General features: G+C 34.2%; 1 protein-coding gene across 3 annotated transcripts in view; it reads left to right on the plus strand.

Annotated features, from left to right (window-relative positions):
- Positions 1 to 24,315, plus strand: part of LAMA2 (laminin subunit alpha 2) — a 588,333-nt gene that overhangs the window by 472,768 nt on the left and 91,250 nt on the right. For all 3 annotated transcript variants that reach the window (XM_073219597.1, XM_073219595.1, XM_073219596.1), the window contains 4 exons: positions 514 to 724; positions 4,930 to 5,046; positions 5,743 to 5,906; positions 7,208 to 7,346. In XM_073219597.1, coding sequence (XP_073075698.1) covers positions 514 to 724; positions 4,930 to 5,046; positions 5,743 to 5,906; positions 7,208 to 7,346 — 631 coding nt within the window. The remainder of the gene's footprint in view (positions 1 to 513; positions 725 to 4,929; positions 5,047 to 5,742; positions 5,907 to 7,207; positions 7,347 to 24,315) is intronic.

The following is a 24,315-nucleotide window of genomic DNA, read 5'->3' on the forward strand; positions in this document are numbered from 1 at the left end:
TTAGGAAAACTAGTTAAACCCAGAAAACTCCCAAATCACTCAGCTGAAAGAAAAAAAAAGCAGATCAAAAGCCTGTTTACTAGCATGAGTTCTGTTCACAGTTTCTAACCAAACATATCGATATTTATACTTCGTATTCAAAGTAATTGAGAAATGTCTCATTATGGTGAATCAGATGGCTTTTTTTTTTGTATGGGAAGTGAATCATAAGACTGATTTTATCAGTCATATTCTGAGTATAACATGAGACCCTTTCTGATCAAAAATGCTTTATTACTTATAAATTTAAAATGTGTTGATTTTTTGTGCTTTAATCATAATTGTAAATGGTCTTGCCACGTTTCAAGGATCAGTTTTCATCTTGGTTTAGTACACAGTCAATCTGCTGTAAATGTTGCCTTGTTTTTCCATTCTTTCAATGCTAGCATCTCTTTGTAACAGAGTTTAATACCAATAAACCCTGGGGCCGTGGAAAGGGCTTATTGTCTGTTATTGGGCTGGGGGTGTTTGCAGAGCTGCAGAAGGTCTTCTGAAGAAAGTGAAGAAGCTCTTTGGAGAGTCTCGAGGGAAAAATGAAGAAATGGAGAAGGCTCTCCGGGAGCTACTGGCAGACTACCAAAACAAAGTCAATGATGCTTGGGACCTGCTGAGAGAAGCCACAGGTCAAACCAGAGAGGCTGACCGCTTATCTGCAGCAAACCAGAAAAACATGACTGCTTTGGAGGTGAGCCCTGCACACACTCCTTTGCCTGAATCTGGAGGTGCGGGTAGGGGTGGGAGTTGAAAGTTTATGAACGTTTACAAAGATCAAGAATAACAACTCTGAACAGAAAGAACAGGAAATGATCCTTTTTGAAAATCAGTGCCCACAGAATCAAATAAGATTTATGTAACTTAAACTATTGAAAATTTTAAGGACTTTGTGGTACACTGGAAGGAAACCTTTGCTGAGCGTCGGGGGACGTTGGTCTTAACGACAGCTGGGCCACTCACTGGAAATACAATTTAGGCAAGTCAATTAAAGTCTAGAAGCGTCCGTCTGCCAACTATGCATTGAGTGCATTTTCCTAGAGCATATCTAGGGTAAGAACTCATATGAGATGATTTTCAATCCATGCAGCCTACCACAAACCACCATTTTAGACATCTGGCTGACATAAATCACAGAAGGGCCGAGTATTTTCTAATTGAATTAGACACATAAAAAATCAGTGAGACCAGAGCTTGGGATGATTTTGGTTCTCTTTTTCTTTGCAATGTGTCCTATGGAAATGATATTTCAAAAGGGACTGACATAAACAGATGAAGTCTGAATTATTTTTCCTTCCATTTTCCTTACATACAAGAGGTACTTCCTTCAAGAAATGGTGGGCCACCTCTGCCTTTCTGAGAGAGCTGATGATGCTAGATCTAAAGCTGATTCACCCAACTCTTTTTTCCTTTTTTTCTTAATACTCAATATGGCAAACTGATCACTTTTCCCAAGAGTAAATTCAGCATACCCAGTGTCACAAACCTGTTTGGTATTTAAATAACAATAATTTTCTCCCTAGAAACAAAACTACCTTTGCTCTTTTCAATGTATTTGACCCCAACAGATCTGAAAGCACCATCAGACCTGTATTTTCCTAACATGTACTATCACCTTCAACTATAACTGAACACTCTCTGACATATATTATGTCCTCAAAAATGTTCGTGGAATGACAGTTGAAGGAAACAAATCTGGATTTTTTTTTAATCCACTCATTTCTTTCCATTTTCCTTTGCATTAAGAGGAGGATGAATTAAGTTTTTTAAAGTATTTTTTTCTGGGTCCCTCTCCTGGGACTTAATCTTATCATTTTGATAAAAGATTGAGGAGGCTTCCTTTTTTCTTAACAGGTATATCTAATCTTAACCAATTTGGAGTCTACTGACAGGGTGGCAATATTTAAGAAAAAGCACTGTCTTGTGAGACAGGAAGCTGGGTCACCGTCCTATACAGACTCCAGCATGATTCATCCCACTTGGTGACACACCAGTGGTGTAACCTAGCCAGAGGTGCACCTCTCCATTTTATGACAACAGCTTAAGAAATTACAATTACCTGTGTGGAAAGCATAATAAACATTCAGAAAGTATTTCAAGAAGAGTTATAGTGCCACAGTAAATGGTGCTTTCAGCTATTCCTTCTTTTTAGTGATATTTACACCAGGAGTCATCATTCTTGGGCACCCCTAGAGATGCCTGAAGCTTATGTAGTCAGTACTGAATTTCTGAGTGGTGCTTTTTCTATTTTCCTTTTATGTGTCATGCTTAACTAAAGGCTTGTTGACAACTTACTGGAGTAAATAGATAAACTGACTAGGTTCCCATGAGTAAGGCCCAGCTTGTTTAAGGTTGCTTGCCAAGGCTTATTGGGGTGATGACCAAGCCTGGTGTTGGACTGGCTGACAAAGAATCCCCTGGAATGTTGGTGAACAGATGGGTATCCAGGATGCCCCCCACCCGCCTCTGAGAGTCTGAGCTGGCTGAGCTGGGGTGCGGCCCAGGCTTCATATCCCAAATTCTTCCTGGGGTAGTCTGATGGCTTACAAGCTTGACAACAGCTGATACATTTTATCTATTTGATTGAATAATGGATTGTTTAAATACATGACTTCATTCTGCTAGTGCTCATAAAAAAGGCAATATGATTAAGAACTAAATCAAATGCTTTTTGTTTTATTAAGGAGACAAGTGTGTAATTTGTGTTAAAAATCTTTCCAAGTGCCTTCTAAATTCAGGAAATGTGCTAAACACAAAAACTGATTTCAGTATCAAGCACTGGTCCTTGTGGTGTGGTCCCTGAAACAGCAACATCATTGTGACCTAGAAACTTGTTAAAAATGCAAATTCCTGGGCACTGCCTCAAACGCATCAACTCAGAAACTGGAATGGGGGCCTAGCAACCAGTGTTTTAAAAATCTCTCCAGTGATTCAGCTGCAGCATTAAGTTTGAAAGCCACTGATAGAAAAAATAAAGTACCATCTCTGATGACTCTCATGACTCGTATTCAGTAGGAGGTAACACACAGGTGAACCACCCTATTTGCTGCAGTGGTTATCAGGCAGGTAGGGAAAGGAGGGCATCCAAGGACCCTCACTTAGGAAGGGCTTCATAGAATATCTTAAATGAGTGCTAAGTCTTGAAGGGTATGTCAAAGTAGAAAGGGGAAGAACATTCCAGAAATAGGGAAAAATATATGAAAGATATGGAGAGACAAAGGGGAAGACATTTTGGGGGAAATTCAGAGGTTTGATAGGATTAGAATGAAAACTGCATGGGAATGAGTGTGCAGATAGACAGGGTCCAGACCTTGAGTTAAAAGAGAACTACCTTCTAAGGTCAAGTAAAGAATTCAATTCTTACCCTGAAAACTGTTGGAAGTAAAGTAGACATAATATTTAAATGACCTACCATGTCAAGGTGCTGTTGGTAACCAGGGTGTTTAAGGATGAATAGGACTGATTCTTGGCCTCATAGAATTTAAAATCTCCTGAAAATTAAGGCATTTTAACGTTTCACTATATATAATACTATGATTAGTACATATAGTGGGAAATCAAGATTCACAAAAATGATGGCATCATGATAGTAATTGAGAGTAGTTGACAAAACGATGGTGCAGCATTAAGCACAAACACAGAGCTCTGAGAGCTTGAGGTGGGTGATCTTAGGTAATGTCAATAGAGCGGTAAAGCTCATGCGTAGGCTACATGAAAGTCTGTAGCAGAAGATGGCTTTGGAAATGACATTTGGAACCATATCGTAGAAGGCTTTGAGTGCATCCTTCTAGAAGGCACAGGGTTAAAAGGGCATTTCCAGTGATGGAGAAAAGGCAGAGAAAACTGTGAACCTGATCAGCAAAGAGAATATGAGCAATTCAATTAATCAAGGCAACATGTATTGAACAGTGTGTCTCCAAATCTACCACTATAACCTTGAAAAAGGATTACCAAGAAGCTAGAATGAGTGTTGCTAGACAGACAGGGAGATAGCTTTTGTAGATTCTTAATGCTTCCCCTCCCCGCAAAAATGTGTTGCATTTACAGAGCTCTGAAATGGATTAAGATCTAATTAGAAGTTAAAGTAGAAATAATCAACCTTGGTGTCCAAACAGAATCTCTTAACAATTACACTTAAAGCATACTTTTAGAGAATAATTGTCTTTATACATGGGTCTCTATTTTGAGAATTATAAAGAAGTATAAAGAAAGAAATAGGCAAAGGTATGCTCCAAATGGAAGTAGCAGTATTTCTCTCTCATTGAGGCTAGGAAAGAATTTCATGTCTTTTTGAGACAAGCTGTCAGTTTCAAAGAAAAATTAGAATCTGCTCTCTTTTCCTAGAACAGTCCATTAAGTTTATTCTTCCATGCGATAATTTCTCTTTTTCTGAAAAGTATTTCCCCTAAGTTTCCTTAAAAAGCCCACTTCTTCCAATTTTTACAGAACTCCCATAGAATAAATCTGCTTGCTTTTATGTTCATAAAATATTCATTTAAATTGAGATTTGGGACTTGAATGTCTAGTTCCAATGTACTGTAGTGAGTGTACTACCACATGTTCGGTGATACATATTCTGCACTTCGATTTTAGTTAAAAATGGATGTCTGTCTTGCTTTTAAAATAGTTTTTAATTCCTCGCCTACCATCATATAACTTTTCTTTTCTTGGATGGCTTTCTCACAGTGGGAGGAATAAAGTACCTGTACAGGTACTTATATAAAATAACTCTTGGAGGACTACCTGGGTAGGTTATATCATTCTCATCTAGCCTCACTGTCAACACAACTACCTGGCTTGCAAAGCCTTTATTCAGACAGCTCAGGAAAGTCAAGAGTACAAAACTGTAATGGATTTTACTCAAAGGGCAATTGATGTTTTATTCATACTGTACTACAGCAAAAGAAAGAGGCTGTTGAAAGTGGCAAACGACAAACTGAGAGCACTTTAAAAGAAGGCAATGCCATACTTGATGAAGCCAAACGTCTTGCAGATGAAATCAACTTGGTCATAGCTGTGAGTATTTGATAAAATCAAAGTTAAAAGAAAGATCATAATGACATAGGCTTTCATAAATGAGAACTAATGAGAAATCTCAGTACTATAAGCAATTAACTTTTTTTTTTTCTTGTGACTATAAAATTGTTTTTGCATCATCCTTGTGTGACCAAACCCACCTACTGGCAACAGTTAGAACTTCACATTGGTCTCCCAACAGACGTGAATGTCTGTGTGAGAGTGCTTACAACACTCACATAAACCTGTATTTTTTTTCACAGTGATGAAAGGCATTTCTTGTTCCCAGATGAGTACTTGCAATCTGCTTCCACATGTATATACCATTAGTTAAAGGAGAAATGTAAATCTACAAACAGACTTTTAACATACTGTTTAATGCAATAGACACTGTGATATATGAACAGAGAAATGCAAATAAATGGTCTAGAAGATCCAAGTGACTATCCCTTATGCATTTATACTTATGAAATAACAATTTGTAAAAGATGGGTTCTTCTTGGTGTAAATTGGCTTCATGTAGTTCCTAAATTCTTTCATTAAATAACAGCTTTTATTCTCTATTCTCTCTTTGATATATTAGTAAATTTGAAATCTCATAAAAAACTAAGTTTGTATAATTGTATCTCAAAGAAATTAGAAAATAGGAGGCTTGGATTCACTTTCTTGACATACCCTCTCTTCTCTACATATCAGTATGTCGAAGACATCCAAACTAAATTGCCACCAATGTCCAAGGAGCTTAAAGATAAAATAGATGACCTCTCCCAAGAAATAAAGGACAGAAAGCTTGCTGAGAAGGTATCCGAGGCTGAGAGCCACGCAGCTCAGCTGAATGACTCATCTGCTGTCCTTGATGGGTATGTCATTTGGTTTTGGAAATACCTGTGCATCGTGACACCTATCCAAAAGTTTTGACTAACAGGAATGGTAGAGAATCGCTTTCAAATCTTGATTTCTACAATTATGAATTTCCAAGCTACATGGCCTTTCTGGGGAAGAGCCTAACTAGAAGGGTCTGGGCAGAGCTCCCCTGGAGAAGCATCAAAAGTCTGAGTTAAAAGTGGATTCAAGTATGGCTTGGTAGGGAGTGAATATAGCCCTGGGGTACACTTAGAAAATTATTTTCTGTCCTTTATTAGAGAGCACAGTGGTTGCCTTATTAGCAATTTAAATAATAATATATAAACACACATTATGCTTCAAATGTCAGTTTTATATTTTTAATGAAATCAACACTACTTATTATTTAAAGGGTATCTTTTGAAAACATGGCCCCATACTTAGCCTTTAAGTCTTTTTTTCTCTTTCAAACTCCAGGGAGACACTATATACTCCCCTATGAAATAACAGCTCATTATAGCAGGATTCTTATATGGGTCAGAGAAGGGAGGGGCAAGTGGCAAGGTATGTTTGGCTTACAAAAAGAAGGCTTCAAAAGTATACTGGGTATAACTGGTATGCTTCCCTCTCAGTTTTGGAACTGTCATAATAAATATAGGTGCTATTAGCCCCAAGAAAAATTTTCCCACATGAATCTGTATTTAGTATACAACCTGTCTAAGACTCTATTCCAATAATTAGTATTCATTGACACAAAAGAAAACATTAGTGTTTGAAGACCCTGGGCATAAATCATGCACAATTCACTTTGTAAAAAACTTTTGCCAAGTTAACATGAAGAGTGGTAAAGGGAACAGCAAGCTAGACGTCAGGAGATGCAGCAGTCCAGGTGCTTAATTAGTGCCATGTTGACCATGTGACCTGAGACAAACTACTCAACCTTCTTAGGTGCTTTTATTTTGTGAAATTCCTTTTAAGAATGTAGTGCAAGTGCCCTGAAGCATGCAGCATGCTTTACAAAGGACGTGGAGGATCGCCTCACTGTTCCCTACTTGCATGGTACACATGGTTGCAGAAGCTTTTGGAGGTTACTATTGATATTTAAAAATATGTTGATACTGTCTCAGCTGAAATATTCAGAAACATGAGCATAAATTGCAGACTTCAACATGTACAATAAGTAGATATTTCATTATGATTTGGAATTATGATAGTTATATTGGCTATGATCTTTTGGAAGCCATGTTTATTACAACTAGGATGTTCTTCATTTGAGTACCAGCTGCTCTGATGTTTTCTTTTTGGGTAATCTCAACAGAATCCTTGATGAGGCTAAAAACATCTCCTTCAATGCCACTGCAGCCTTCAAAGCTTACAGCAACATTAAGGACTATATTGATGAAGCTGAGAAAATTGCCAAAGAAGCCAAAGGTCTTGCACATGAAGCTACAAAACTGGTAAGAAACAAATTATGTCATGTACTGAGAATGGAGGTCAATCTGTTTGAATAAGTACTTGTGCTAAACTAAATTTCTTCAATTTAAATGAACTCTGGAAAATCCTAGTGCATTAGAATATTTTTAAAATTATTTTCAAAGGTTCCCATTAAATTTTATCCAAAATCAGCTCTCAGTTTGCTGTAATCCTAACAGCATTCTTCTCAGTCATCCACTACTTATCAGTACTGATAACGGTCTTGAAATTATCATAGATGCCAAGCAGGTTTGTGCCGAGGACTCACAGAAGAAAAATAGTCAAACATTAGACTCTGGACAAGGAAATTTATCACTATTATTCCAAATGTCATCAGTAAGAAAATGCCTTGAAAATTAATACCATTGGTTATAGTTACACAAAAATCGGTTATAGTGAAGTTTGACTGCAAAGTGCACATTTTACAAAACACATCAGATCATATGCTTCTTAACTATTTATACTATTTTTTATCAACTGAAACCTTTGCCTTGAAAGCAACATTTGGCTGCTGTCATTGTTCAAGTTAAATTTGGAATTAATATTTTAGAGTTTGGGGCTCCAAGTATAGCACATTATCTAAATATCTTCAGTAGTGACAAATCTGCATCCTTTACACATAGAACCATATTTTATAAATAAGTTATATATTCAAGTTTGGTAATACTATTTTAGATCAAACAACACTTCATAGGAAGTATATGGTTAAGTTTAAATGTTCAAAACTATTACTTCTTTGGCTTCACACAGAATCTCCAAAATACATCAAAATTTCAGGAGAAAAAAATAACTTGATTGGACATTTGACTGAATGAAATATGTGTAAATCATTGGTGTTATAGAAACAAACCATTATTTGCTTTTGTTTTACACAAATGCTTTCTTGTATCTCAGGGATATAAAAGATATTCACAACACTCTTAGAAAGTTTATTTTGTGGTCATAGTAAAAACATAGTAAAAACATAGTATATCAGCAATTACTAGTTTCTCTGGAATAAACTCTAGTAATACCATATGTTCTGTTTATTTCTTATTCAAAGTGGTGACACAATTATTACAGAAACTTCCCTATGCTCAGTTACCCTCTCAAAATAAAACTGTTTTTCAAATCTAAGTTATTAATCCATCTTCTCATAGATAGCTTTCTATTTTAAAAACCCTAATTTCCAAGTTCACAATTTTCATCTGATGTGTATTATTGTATGACCATTTTCAGCATCTTGCACAGTGCCTAAAAAATAGTAGGCACTCGTGAGTGTCATTCTAATTGATATCTTTCATGCCTTCTTACAATCTTTTGTACCAGTAAAGATCTCACTATTGTCAATGCTTCATCCTTATAATCTTCTAACATTTTATGTTAAAGACTAGTTCATTTCACCCAAATTTAAATACTATCACTTTACACTTAGGAGGATCACATTTTTATGTCAACATTGATGTTCACTTTTTCTCAGCACTGAAGCTTATACATGATGGGCTGGTCAACCTCAAATGTAAAGCTAGGATGAGTTGTAATGCATTACAGCATGTCCACTTATTATCGTTATTCCTTCTCTCCATAAACCACTAATTAAATGTCTGAAAAGTTATAAAATAGGTGCTACAGAGAATCAGTGGCTTATTAAATGGTGATCAGCAAACACAGACCCTGATTTGTCCCAGAAAGTATGTTGGACTGTGTTTCCTGAATTATAGAATAAACCTATAATTTTCACAAGTCATTAAAATATAGTTCTGTATTACTGGAAAAGACATATATTTGCCAATCATTAATCTGAGCAGTTACCTAGCTAGGACTAACACTTCATAAATGTAAGATCTAGTATTTTTGTTACAGCTATAGATAAACGCAGAAGAGTGAGGTTAAGTTTACTATTTATGTATGAAATAATTCAAAAGATAACAATACAGAAGAGTTTTCATTTGAATATAGCTCTACAAAGATGGGAGAATGTTTTCAATGAATTAGAAAGAAAGGAAAAACAAACAAAGCAGGAATTTATATGAGGAGAAAAAGACCTGTTAGACAAGCAATAGAACACCCAATTACTATTGTGAAGAAAATGGATGTGAAATTATGTGAGAAGAAAAAAAGTATTGAAAATACTATAAAGAAAGAAACAAATGAATGATAGAAATAACCTCAAAGCATAATTGATCGCCTCTTTGAAGCAACTTCACTTTTTAAAAAACTACTTAGTCTATTTGTAAATACACACATAATCAAGAATGGAATAGAAAAGAAAATATGAATGAAAATTAAGTTGATCCTTTATTTTAATGAAACAATGAGCAGGTGAAGGTTATATACAATTAAAATTTACAGTCTAGTATTCCTACATAAAGAATAACAGCTGCTTATCTTGTATGTATAACTTATTTAAATATTGAAATGAAATATTATTTTAGGAACCTAGACATTATGAAAAAATAAACATTCTTTTTCTATTACTGTTGGTGGGGAAAAATATTTTAGAGCATTTGTTTTCTACACACTTTCTAAGATAACATCTCAGTATGTCTTAATGGTGAGTGCAAGGAAAGGGAAAAAAGGAAATATGTGGCTGTTTGAAAATAGTATATGGAGATCCAGTATTTTTTTCCTAATTGCTTTGATGATATAAAAAGTCCTCAGGCCCTAAAACAAGATAGAATTAAACCTTTAAAAAAAATTTCCAGACCATAGGTGAACCTAAAACCTACATTATTAACCACATCAGATTTTAGCAGTAAGTGAATGAATATAGATTTCATGGGCTTCTGGGTCCTTGGAATGACCTCCAGAGGCAATAGGCCTGGCTTCAGTGGAACTGGTGTGAGGCCTTCCCCTGCTTCCCCTGGATGCTGTGCACTTGAATCTGCTGGATCCAAACAGCAAACAGCAGCAGCAAAAGGTCATGTAGAACTGAATTCCATAGTTGTGGTTCTTTAAGATCACAGGAATCATCACACACTGTATGACAATAATCACACAATCTCTACCATTCTGAATGTCATCTTCCTTCCTTCCTGAAGATTTCTTCTTTCTGTCACCTCTTCTTTTCCCTGTCATTTTCTGAATCCCCTCCCCTCCCCTCCCCTCCTCATTTCCCTTCCCTTCCCTTCCCTTCCCTTCTCTTCTCTTTTCTTCTCTTCTCATCCTCACACACACATACCCCTCCCTGTTTAGTCTGATCTTTACTAAAAATGGGCATTAGAAATTGAGAAGAACTTATACTGGCCTCCAACTCTAGTACTCAATGTGGTCTTGCTCTTTATTCACCAAATTCAAATTGCCACAATTACCCATCATTCCTGGGAGCCATGATTCAAAAATATTTTGCATGGTCTTTCTCAAGGATTTCTAGGAAAAATAACATAAAGAAGAAAGAGAGGGCAGTTTGAAAGTAAAGCATTTTCTCACAGAAGCAATGATAATTGGATAGTAAAAAACAGTCCTATGTGAGTAGAATGTAGGCTTTAGATATAAGGGGGGGCGTCTAGAAAAAAAATGACATTATACAGAGGAAAATATTCTTAAAAATTAAACACTTAAGTGTAAAAGTATGTGAACTGCTATTGTGACTTCCCAGTGTTTATTCCTTAATATGAGGAGAGTAAAAACCCATAGAAACCTCAAAGGGACCTTTTCCTTGCTTTAAGGTCAAGAGTCTAAGGAATATATTGGATTTTGGTAAATTGACTCTTCTGTAGCTGACCAGTGGGGAGAAAAATCCCTGAAAGGAAACAAGGGTACTGGAAGAGAAAGCCAGGCAGCTCTGACTACATGGTAGCCTGGATTAATCAGGTCCATCCTGATGTTAGAAATAAATAGAAATACTAGATAAATCATAACTCCCAAAATTTAATACATACTTTATTTCAAAGAAACACAAGGAAATCTGAAAACAAGGAGAGAGTTAAAACAGAATGGCACATTCTAGTCTGGCACCTTATTGACTCAATGAATTTGGAACATAAATATAGATCATAATGTCTAGGGGCTGGGATTTTAAAGCTCAGGTGGGAAGAGAAGATGTCACAGACATTACCATGAAATGGTACCAAAAGGAGGAGTCTAACTGAAGATCTGCAAAATGTGAGACTCTAGAACAACTCTTCTGTCAATAAACACTCATGTCTTCCAGCCCAGGAACATTCCAAGGAGCCTTGTTTCTTTTCATGCAAACAGCTGTGAAAAATGTTTTTCATAAATCCTAAAACCACAAGCCTATGGATTGAAGTCCAAAAATCCATACGGGATAAGACTCACAAACTGAAAAATTAATGGTGGCATGAGGGGGGTTGGACTGTTCCTGGTTATGGAAACCTTTAGAGCATCTAGAAGAATACAGAAAATCAGTTTGTTTAGCTACACTATAAATAATCAACAACAATTAAGGAGGCAGACCAAGTACTTAACATGAGCCTGAGATTATGGAAAAATCTGAAAGAGAATATAAAATAAAAGTGTTTAAAATTATTAAAATGTTAAAACAATGAATAGAAAAGAATGATGAAAGAAAAACTAAAGATGATGGGAATTTGTAAAAGAAGCAAATGAAATTTCTAAAAATAAAAATATAGTGTTTAAAATTAAAAATTGAATGGGAGGACTAAAAAAAGAATTCCTTAATTGAAAGAATTGAAAACTTTACCCAGAAAACACAAGGAAAATGGGAAAATATAAAAGGAGTATTAGAGACAAGGAATATAGATTATAAAAATAAAATATAAATCTATTAGGAGTTCAGGAAGTCAAAAGGAGTGAGAATGTGGAGTAGTAATAATCAGAGATACTGAAAATTTTCAGGTATTGGTGAAAGATATGACTCCTCAAATTAAGGAAGCCCATTGTGATAAATAAAAATAAGTCCATACATGGAAAATCATTGTTAAACTAAAAAAAAAAAGAAAGGAAAAATATAACAAAACCTTAATCTAGAAAGATAATGCAGCTCACCTACAAAGGAATAAGATTTGCTAATTAGTATATTTGAAGTCATGACAGAAGTCAAAAGACAATACATTAATATCCTCACAGTGCAGAAATAATATGCCTGTCAATTCAGAATTCCATACCCAGTTATACCTCACCAAGAGAGGAGGACAAAAATAATGGCATTTTCAGATAAACAAAGACAGAGTTTATAATTACAGACTCTCACTAAGCTACTATAAAATACACTTTAAAAAGGATGACAAAAACATCAAAGCAATTGGGGTTAAAGAAACAAAAGTGAACAATAAAAGTAAATGTGTATAAATCTAAGTAAAATAATAATTACTAAATGTGTGGAATTGTTTTAAAAAGTAGAACTGAAAAATAAGAAAATTAGTAATGTAAATAGAGCAGATGGTCAACGTTAAAAGTTTTTAAAGTCTAAATTTTTGGGAGGAGATAAAAAAATTTATTAGAATTAGTCTTTGTTAAGTATATGTATTAAACATTATAGATGATTACTGAAAGCTAAAAATAGTATTAATCAGAATTCTCCAGAGAAACAGAACCTATATACACATACACACACACACACACAGATTTATTTTAAGGAATTGGCTCACACCATTGTTGGGGCTGGCAAGTCTGAATTTTGCAGGACAGGCTTGAAAGATGGAGACCAGGGAGGAGTTGTGGCAGTTTTGAGCCCAAAGACAGTCTGGAGGTAGAATTCTCTCTTCCTTGAGGGACCTCAGTCTTTTCTCTTTAGGCCTTTAACTGATTGGATGAAGTTCACCTACATTACGGAGGGAGGGTAGCCTGCTTTACTCAAAGTCTACTGATTTAAATGTTAACTACATCTAAGAAATACCTTCACAACAACATATACACTGGTATTGACCAAAAAATGGGTGTCATAGCCTAGCCAAGTCAACACATAAAATTACCCATAACAAACAGCTATACTTTCCAAATAAGTGGTAGGAAAAAAAACGTGTGAAAGAGCGAGGAGTTTTCAATCAATTCTATAAAAGGCAAAAAAGTAGGAAAACAGAAGCAAAAAATAAAAAGACAAATATAAAACACAAAGTATGATAGAATTAAATCCAATTATAGTAGTCTGGGTGATTATTACTAGCTGTCTAGGAAATAACCCCTGAAATTTCAGTAGCTTAACATAATGTGAATTTGTGTCTCACATCACACCCAATGTGTATAAGACAACCTTTCCCCATCTTGTAGCTGTACTATACCACATAGTCTGCAAGGTTGTCCTGGCAGAGAAAGAGAAAGAAGGAAAAGACATGCTAGCTCCTACCTATTGGGCCATATCTGGTGTATTGATCAGAAGCAGTCACATGCCTCAACCTAATTGTAACAGAGGCTAGGAAAAACAGGGCACACATAGAATATTTGATGAGCATAAACTGTCTGAGCTTCACATTGTTTTCATCATGTAAACAAATATAAATTATCTGTTAGATAACAATAATTTTCATATTAGATTTAAAGTGTTTAACAAATGCAACCAGCTATATATGATGTACATGTAAAAATAACACTAAGTATAAGGGTACAGAGGAATGAAAAATGAAGGGATAAGAAAAGATATACCAGGAAAGCTCTAACCAGAAGAAAGCTGCTATACTAATATTAATAACAATCAAAATAGGCTTTAAATTTTTTAAACACAGTTATTAGAGATAGAGACATCACAATATAATAAAAGGAACAAGTTAGCAGGAAGGGTAACAAATTTTGAACCTGTGAGGCTATAACTACAAAACCTGAGAATAAATAAAGGCAAATGTCTGAATGGGAAATCAGCGTATCTGTAATAACAGTGGAAGATTTTACCATATCTCTCTTAAAAATCAAAAGGTCAGGCAAAGAGATATAAGGATGCGGGAGATTTGAAAAGTACCATAAGTGTGACTTAATGGTCTCATAGAATTCTCTGTCAATTAGATAATTATTTCTATGTACCACATTAGAAAAAGCACTCATGCAACCTAAAACAAAAAGACCATGAACTAAATCACAAAACAAGTCTCAGCAAATCCCAACAATCCCAGTGACACCTACATTCTCTGATAACAATGCAATAAAATTAGAATATCATGCAGAAAGATTGCTCCCCAAAATTGCTTTAAATAAAAAACATTTTTCAGAGTAACTCATAGGTCAAAGAAGAATATAGTTTGAAATTACAAAATAGTTAATAATTAATTTTGGAACTAAAACTTCTACATATCAAAATATAGGGAACCAATAAAGTGGCACTAAGGTGACTAACAAAGTTTTAAATACAGATATTAGGAAAGGATAAGAACTGAAACTAATTATCTAAAGTTTCCGCTCAATAAGTTAAAAATAAGTAAAAAAGAAAGGAATAAAATGAAAAAAGACATTAATGACCTAGAAAACAATATTAGGACTGACAAAATAGAAAACTGATTCTAATAATGAACCAGATAAGAATAATTAAATAGAGATGACATATATGAACAGGATTTGAAATAAAGGAGAAATAACTATAGATAAAGCATAGATTTGATAAATATGGATATACTAGAGAATATGAGCAAGTTTTTTTCAAATAAATTTGAATGCTTGGTGAAATAAACAATTAATCTGTATTTACTCAAAAAAAATCAACCTGAGTGGAACTCCAGTCATTAAATGAGTTGAGTAAGTAGTTAATAATTTACCTACAACAAAATAACAATGTCTACCAAAACTTTAAGAATTCATTATCCAAAACATTCCAAAGAATAGAAAAAGGACATATTTCCCAGCTTATTTTTATGAAGCTGGTATAATCCTGATGGCCAAATAATGTATAGGAGAGTATTAAAAAGAAAAACTATATATCAATCATAAATAGAGATGAAACTGTAAATAAAATGTTATCAAGCCAAATCCAAATATATATTTTTAAAAATCTGGACAAATATAGCAAGAAGTTAATAATATTAGTCAGATGTGGATGATGGGAATATAGGTATCTATATTAATTTCTGTTCTTATCTGTATGCTTAAATTATTTCCTAGTTAAGTAAGTTTCTAACTAAAATAAAAGTAAGAGGAAATAGAAAATCAGTTCTGCAGGAAGATCTGCCCTGAGAACTATAAGGAAAGTGGATTTACAGGCATCTGGAATTGAAACAGCAATCATCATCCTTTACACCAGAAACAGACCCTAAATTTCTTCCTTTCTTTTTAAATCCATGTGCATTCATATTTTAATTTCTTTATATGAATAATTAACATTGTCAAAATGGCTACCAGCCCAAAGCAAATTACAGGTTCAGAACAGTCCCTATCAAAACACCAATGTCATTTTTCAATGAACTACAGCAAATAATCCTAAAATTTATATACAACCACAAAGCACCCCAAGTAGCCAAAGCAATCTTGAGAAAGAACAAAGTGAGGGTATTAAGCTCTCTGACTTGAAGCTATACTACAAAGTGATAGTAATCAAAACAGTATTGTATTGGCACAAGAACAGACCCATAGATCAATGAAACAGAATGCAGAGCCCAGAAATAAACCCACACACATATGGCCAATTAATATATGATAAACAAGCCATTAATATATATAATGGAGAAAAGACAGTCTTTTCAGTAAAAGATGTGGTGGAAACAGGACAGCTAAATGCAAGAGAATGAAACTGGATTACTGTCTAACTCCATACGCAAAAGTAAATTCAAAATGATTTAAAGACCTGAACGTAAGACATGAAACCATAAAACTCTTAGAAAAAAAACAAAGGCAAAATCTCTTGAACGTAAACCTGAGCAATTTATTTCTGGACATGTCTCCCAGAGTAAGGGAAGCAAAATAAAAAATGAATGCTTGGGAAAACATCAAATTAAAAAGCTTCTATACAGCAAAGGATACCTTCAACAAAACAAAAGGTTTCCTACAGTGTAGAATAATATATTTGTAGATGATTTATCCACTAAGGGGTTAACATCCAAAATATATAAAGAATTTACAACTCAACCTCAAAAACAAAAACAAATAAACTGATTAAAAAGTTAGCAGAGGACATAAATAGACATTTTCCAAAGAAGAAACACAAATGGCAACGAGCACATTAAAGATGCTCCATATCACTAATCATCAGGGAAATGCAAATCAAAACCACAATGAGACATCACCTCCACCAGTTAGAATGGCCACTATCCAAAAGATAAGAAATAAACATTAGCAAGGCTGTGGAGAAAAGGGAATGTAAATTGGTGCAGCCACTATGGAAGGCAGTATGGAGGCACCTCAAAAAACCAAAGATAGAGATCCCATACAACCCAGTAACTCCACTTCTAGGAATTTACCCAAAGAAAATCTCTGATTCAAAAAGACATATGCACCACTATGTTTATTGCCACATTATTTACAATAGCCAAAATATGGAAGCAAACAAAGTATTCATCAATAGATGAATAGATAGAGTTGGTTCATATACCCAATGAAATCTTATTCAGCCACAAAAAAGAAGTAAATCCTGCCATTTGCAACAACATGGATGGACCTATGCTAAGTGAAATAAGTCAGACAGAGAAAAACAAATCCCATGTGATTTCAAGTATATGTTGGAATCTAAAAACAAAACAAAAACACATTGAACAAAATAACAGTGGACTCATAGACAATGTGAAGTGACTTGTGGTGGGTGAAATAGGTGAAGGGGATAAAGAGGCACAAAAGCTCAATCATAATATAAATTAGTCACAGGGATGAAAGTACACCATAGAGAATATAGTCAATAGTTCTGTAATATCTTTTTGTGTTGACAGATAGTGACTACACTAGTTGGAGTGAGCATTTAATAATGCACATAACTGTCAAATCACTATGTGGTAACAAATTAATATTGTCTATCGACTATATTTTTATTGCATATAAACTACTTCAATAAAAAATAAATAAAAATAAAAATAAATGAAAATAAAATAAATAAATAAAACAAATTCTTCTCCTTACTCCATCATAGTTTTCCCACTGATCTTTTCTGTACAGCTACTACATGTTATTTAGTCTGTAGGTACTCTTTTCTGAAAACAGTCAGCCTTTCACTCAAAATTCAAATTTTAAATTAATCCGTATTTCTGAGGACCCTTTTGCTTTCTTCTTGTATATTTTACTTCCTGTATAGGAAGGGTATGTTCAGGGCCTCCATTAACCTATGCAGTTGTTTGGTGAGTTAGAAAAAAACATTGTGGGGCATAAAGATGCTGAGCCTCTCTGCTCTCTGCTCTGTGCAATCTGCTCCTCTGGGCTGCTGCTGCCATTTCACTGTTGGCAGCTGTGTTGTTTTGTTTTATTTCTACTTCCTTTTCCCAATAAAGTATGTTTCCAAAACTAAAACATAAACGGACAACGGCTGCCCAGTGGACAGAAACCTGGGTGACCAAAATGACCCCCTGAGTATTTCATTCTATTTCACACATGGTATTCCGTGACTTTCATTTAAGTAATGCCTGGTATAGAGTAGCTGCTCACTAAATGTAGGTTGCTCCCTCTTATCCCCCAAACACTGATGATAGACATTTAGAATGGCTAGAATGCTCCTGATTTTCAGAATTGACAAGATATTTGTATTGCTACAATGTAGGAAAGTTGAATAGAGAAGAAAATATCACAGGAAAAATAAAATTTCTCTTACCCTATTTAGTTTGAGATAACTGAGTATCTGTTTGAACGTACATGGCATGTAGGACTTTTTTTTAACTGATCAAAATTAGGTTCTAGTGATGTGCTGAAATTTCTCAATCAAATTAGGGGAAGAAGATAGGTTGGGAATGAGGGTCTGTCTTCAAATCAAGCACATTGTAAAGTCTATTCTGAGCCCTGTCTTGGCTAAATTATTATAGTATATAAAGTTCCCATAGTTTAGAACTTAAATTTTTATCTGATTATTCAATCTCCAATTATATAAGATCATTTCTTACACTTCATTGATGCAGTTATGCTGCTTATAAGAGGTGCTTATGAACTATTTACTGGTAAGTATAAGGTATTAAGCATGTCTGCATTTTAAACTTTCTCTTAAAATTAAAAAATACTTTAACCACATACTTAGTGTTCTCAATGTATAAATAACATTATGAAACACAAGTAATCAGAGAAAAAATTGAATTCTAACCAGACCTAAAACCAGTAATAATCATTTATGTTTTTATTTGTCAATGTTAATAAAAATAATGCTACACAACTTTTACCTACATAACTTATTCTTTTCCATTATTATATTTTTGCCTTTCTGTCTTATTATTGTTCTTTCCTTTATCATTCTTTAATGTAGTAATACTATTACTAATGCTTCCTCTTCTATATCAGTTTTTGAGTCCTTACAGTAGCAGGATTCTGTTGCCACCATAGATATTGGTCAATAAATCATGAAGTCAGACACTGTGAATCTTACATACTGTTTTAGTATGCATATAACTTTAGTATGACTAAAAATTAAAACATTTCTAATGAGTGTTTATTTAGAAATGTGGTCATATATTCTTTTTAATCTGTCTTATTTAGTATTTGCTTTGTTTAATTGGATGAACCAAAATACAATACATAAAGAATAGTTGAAGGTCATTTTTGAGTTTTTATTTCCCACATAAAAACTGTGCAAATATTAGCAGAGTACGTATTGCATTCAAAAGGCCCAACAGAATACAGTGTCAGTCAAGTTGCAAACTTGAATTCACATACAAGGAATTAAATTCCTTATATTTTATTCTGTCAACCACTGCTTAGAAGTCATTGAAACAGTAATTTTGAGATATTAATATCTATAATCATTGGAAATTAAATTTTATACTAGTGCAGTGTTAATGGAAAAATGATATAAATTCATAATTGATATGACAATTAAATCTGCCAATAAAACAGTATTTCTTCTCTTTCACCAGCCATTTATCAACTTACCTAAGAATTGAGTGATTCACACAATAGCAAATATGAAGAAGTCAGTAGGGATCTAAGTTTCCTAGAAAAATATTGAATCCAAATGTGAAAATAGTGTATGTTAAGCTACCCTGTCTTTAGCAATTTTCTTTGTACATAATACACTCATTTGAGTCAATAACTTAAAAAAATTTATTGGAAACAGAGAAGCAAGCTTCTATTTAATGATGCAGCATTAAACATTTGAAAATTAAGGGCATAAAATGTTAAAAACCAAAGAGTTTGTCATCGTTCAGAAGCATAGAAACTGTTTAAGATGATGCAGTATAAATTTGAACTAATATCATTCAAGTCAGCAGTGCTCTTAGATCTGCTATTTAGGATTTGCACCTTTAGGTGAAATAATCAAGAGGTGATTTTGACATGTTGGGTGTTACTGTTTACATAAACTGGAAAAAAAAATCCTATGCCTTCTGGTGATGTTGTCCCACTCAAAAGACACTTCTCCATTGCCTTGACTCAGAACCAAGATTCCTTGTGATGTCCACCCTACTACCCCCATGTCCTACTACCCCCAACAAGATGTCCAGCCCCTGCCTCACTGAAGCAAGCTAGTGGCACCCATAGGTGCTAGAGCAATGGCTGGCATGCTTTAATTGGCAAAGACTGGTTCTCACTTACTTACCTATTTTTAAATCCTCTCTGATTGTCTCAGTTTTCTCATCAAGTTGAAAGTTAACAGTCACAAATATTAAATCTCATAAGCAATTTTGGGGATTTCCTATCTCATCTCTGACTCCCCTTTCTCTCAGTTGCTTTCAGTCTTCTTCAGAGACCCACCTCATCCCACTCCTATCTTAGAACATAGTGCGCAGTACTGAGATCTGCAGCCTTTCAGCAGAGTTCTGATCAGGGCCATCTCTTTGGGTTGTTTCTTGACTCATTATTCATCCACTATTTCATCTTAATATGCTGTAATATGTTGAAAATACAGGTTATCTTAAAATACCCTTAATACTAGTGATTTCCTTATTTTAAAATTACATATGACCCTTTTTATTATTACAAAAGCAGTTAATGTCCATTATAGAAAAACAGAAAATACACAAAGCAAGAGCATTAAAATATAAAATGTACATAATCCCACTGTAATCACTTTTATAATGTTGCTTATTTGTCCATACTTTTTCCTACATAATTAGTTTTTGTACAAATGGGTAATTTTTAGATAACTTTTTCATAGCTTAATATATCAGTTAACATCACATGCACATTTTTTTAATATTCTCAAAAATTGTATCTTTAAAAATGTATATATAGGACTAGATTCCACCATTTCTTCTGAGAATTTATTTTATAACAATAAGAATGTTCTCCACAACTTTTAACAAGTCTAACATACCCAACTATAAATTCTTCTGATGTATATACTTCACATAAACCCATTGCAGCTATCACCAGCCCTTTCATCCTTGCACATTTTGAACAGTTTTCTTTATTAAAAGGATTTGTAACTTGAAATCATGTAAATTACATGTGCGTTGGCACAGAACATTCCCTTTGGAAATGTTCAAGACTTGTCTTCTAAAATAAGTTATCTCATAAAGAAGTAATGGAATAGATTTAAACCATGCTGATAAATTTTCGGTAATTACTTTCTTGAAAAACAAAAAGAAATATTCTGTATCTCTCCTTAGAGGCAACTCTTCCAATGAATTCAGAAAATGTATCTCTAATAAAGAAGGTATCTGATGAACATTTGGGAAAATAATAAAAATATATAGAAAGCAATATAAACAGTAACTTCTTATTTTGCTTCTTTAAATAATAAATCACTGGGGTGCAGATTCACCATCCTGTTAAACTTAACTTCAGGTCTTACTTTCACATCTCCTTCTCCTAATAGAGCCTCCTTGACATCAAACCACGCAGAGGTTTCCATGCTCCATTAGGACGGTGGCCGTTCTCTTTCTGAGGGACTTTTTTGTTTGTTGCTCCAGTCCACCATGGTTCCATTACGGAAGGCAGAGTCTCTCCATATTTGAATAGAGCTTCCTCCGGTGCTTGAAACAGCTGACACTTTTATTAGGGATATCAATCATTCATCTATGAATCTATGACATGATACTTTAACAAGAGGTACTATAAATATTTAACAAATGGCAGGAAGAAGAAAACTAACATATATTAAAAGCCAATCAAGTACCAAGCCTTCTGTTAAGTCTTTATAGACTTTATCATTTCATTTTTTCTGTATCTTTCCTTCTCTAATATCTTAAATCATCTCATTTTCTATAAGTAATAATTAATTAATAAAAACATGCTGCAACCTACATATATTAATATATTATATTTCATAATGATATATTGTAATAGTTTTAACATAATTTATATGTATACATATACATGTATATATGTGTACACACATACATATATATATGTGTATATGTGCACACCCAGAGAACTCATTATTTATGAAAATACAATCTCTAAAAAGCAAGAAATTATCTTGCAACTCTAAGAACCTCATTTATATTGCACATATGTTGTAGATACAGTTCAGAAACCCAGTTGTGATGCTTATGAATATGTATGAAGTATAATTAGCTTGGAAAAATGCTACTTTATCACCTGTCCTGATATTGTTGATGGGCTTCAGTGACTTACTAAGCAGTGTTGGAAAAGGATCTCTCCAAATTCCAATGAGTTGAAGCAGTTCTGTTCATCCATAATATATTAGTGTTTTCCAGTCTGTTATCATATGAAAAGCCTACCTTTTAAAATTGGATTGTTGATATACTGTTTATAACTGACAGTTGTATGCCATCAGCATTTTACGTTACTATTTCTGAAACACTGAAACCTGTCTTAATTCCTCTGTCTCTTGAACCCAAACCACTCATTTCCATGGCCCTTGACTGAAGTTACAACTCTCTTTTCTCTAGCCTATGCTATTCCTCTAAGCCAACTGATGGATTATTTTCCTCCCACACAGTTCTGTCCAATTCATCTTCTTTGACTAAGGCTCTCAGCATATGCTCCTACTCAGAAACTTGAAATGGCTCCACACTGATTACTGTCCGGGTTTCCTTGAAACTCAAACTTCCAGATATTTTCTCCAACCTACCCAACAGCCTTACTATTACACACTGCCCTTCATAAACACTGTAGTCATTTGCAACTGAAATACTTACTATTTCAGGAGTGGTTGACTACGGATTCAGGAGGAAACCACTGACTTCCTGAAAAGTAGGCAAGACGAGATGTTCCAAAAGCAGAAGGTAGGAGGTAGTCATAAATCAAAAAAGGTAGGATATTAGCAGCAGGGAAGTCTATCAGCCAGTGGGCTTCAGTCAAAGATCAATCATTTTGTTGGAATAAGGTACAAGGATCCTTTGGAAGAGCAGTAAGTTGATAAGAAAAATGAGGAAGGTCACCAATATCCAATATCAAGAATAGAAGAGACAAAAATCATTATAATTTCTGTATATAGTAAAAGATAATAAGAGAAAATATGAACTTTATGCCAAAAATTCAATAATTTATATGAAACGGACAAATAGCCTCATATTCATTAATGAATTGTATTTTTAGTACTTGAACCTACACACACACACACACACACACACACACACACACACACACCACACACACAAATTCAGTTCCAGATCACTTCACCAGTAAATTCCATCAAACATTTAGGAAAGAAATGACAGTTTTTTTCAGAAAATAAATGAGAAAATATATTCTCCCTCATTCTATGAAGCCAGTATTACTCTGAAACAAACCAAAAACATTAAAAAAAAATTATAGACCAATATCCCTCATGAACATCAATGCAAAAATTCTTGATGTAATATAAACAATAACTTATTTTACTTCTATAAGTAATAAAGTAATAACAAATTGAATCCAGCCACTAAGATAAGCTACATACTAGGGGAATGTATTTGCAAATTGCATGTGTGATAAAGGGTTTGTAACCAGATTATGCATAAATATCTTTCAAAACTGATAACACATAACCCAATAAAAATTGGACAAAATATTTAGCCAATTCGAAGAAGATGACAAATAGGCACATTCAAAGTTGTTCAATGTTATTGGTTATAAGCAAAATGCAAATTAAAACCAAAATGATGTACACACCTATTAGAATGTCTAAAATTTTAAAAGGCTGACTATATCAAGTTTTGGCAAGGTTGTAGGCAAATGTAACTCTCATACTGCTGATGGGAATTTAAAATAGTACAATAATTTGGAAAAGAGGTTGGTGGTTTCTTAAAAACTTAAATATGCACCTACCATATCTACCAACTCTATTTCTAGGTATTCAGTCCAAGAAAAATGAAGGCACATGTTCGTTCAAAGATTTGTACACAAGTGTTCATGGCAAATCTATTTAGAATATCCAGAGCTGGAAACAACCCAGCTGTCCATCAAGAGATAAATGAATAAATAGATCCACATAAAAAAGGAATCACATACTGATTGACACACACACCACATGCATAATGGTCAAAATAATTATGCTGAATGAAAGAAGCCAGACAAAAAGCACTTTCTGGATGATTCCATTTATTTAAAATTCTATAAAATGAAAAGTAGTAGTGATAGAAAGCAGACCAGAGTTTGTGTGGGGATAGGGGAGACAAGCAGGGGGTGAAAGGGAAGAATTTAAAGAAGTGATGGATATGTTCTCTATTTGATTGTGGTGAGCAAAATATTTTTACTCACTAAAACTCTTGAGAAGTGTAAAAAAGTAGAAAAAGCAAATTTTGGACATCACCATTCATAGTCCTCTCACAATTTGCACATCTCAGACTTGAGCCTCTTTCCATGTTGTCTGGCTTTTCTCCCTCGACGCTCTCATCTCATTTCATTCATTTTCTTATGCACAGCAAGCCAGCTCTCTCACCCTCCTTTACTCCCATGTCTCACTTTGCACATTCAACATTAGCTTTAAAATTTTGGTTTCTAAGTGCTTCCTAGATTATGTTTTTATTGAAAGGCATTCACAGCTCAAAGCTGTGGGGAAAGCTGTTTTCTTTTCTTCCTTTTCTCTCTTCCTCATTCCTTCCTTCCTTGCCTCCTTGTCTAGTCCCCTCT

Source organism: Manis javanica, chromosome 13, assembly GCF_040802235.1.
Source record: "Manis javanica isolate MJ-LG chromosome 13, MJ_LKY, whole genome shotgun sequence".
NCBI classification, from domain to species: Eukaryota; Metazoa; Chordata; class Mammalia; order Pholidota; family Manidae; genus Manis; species Manis javanica.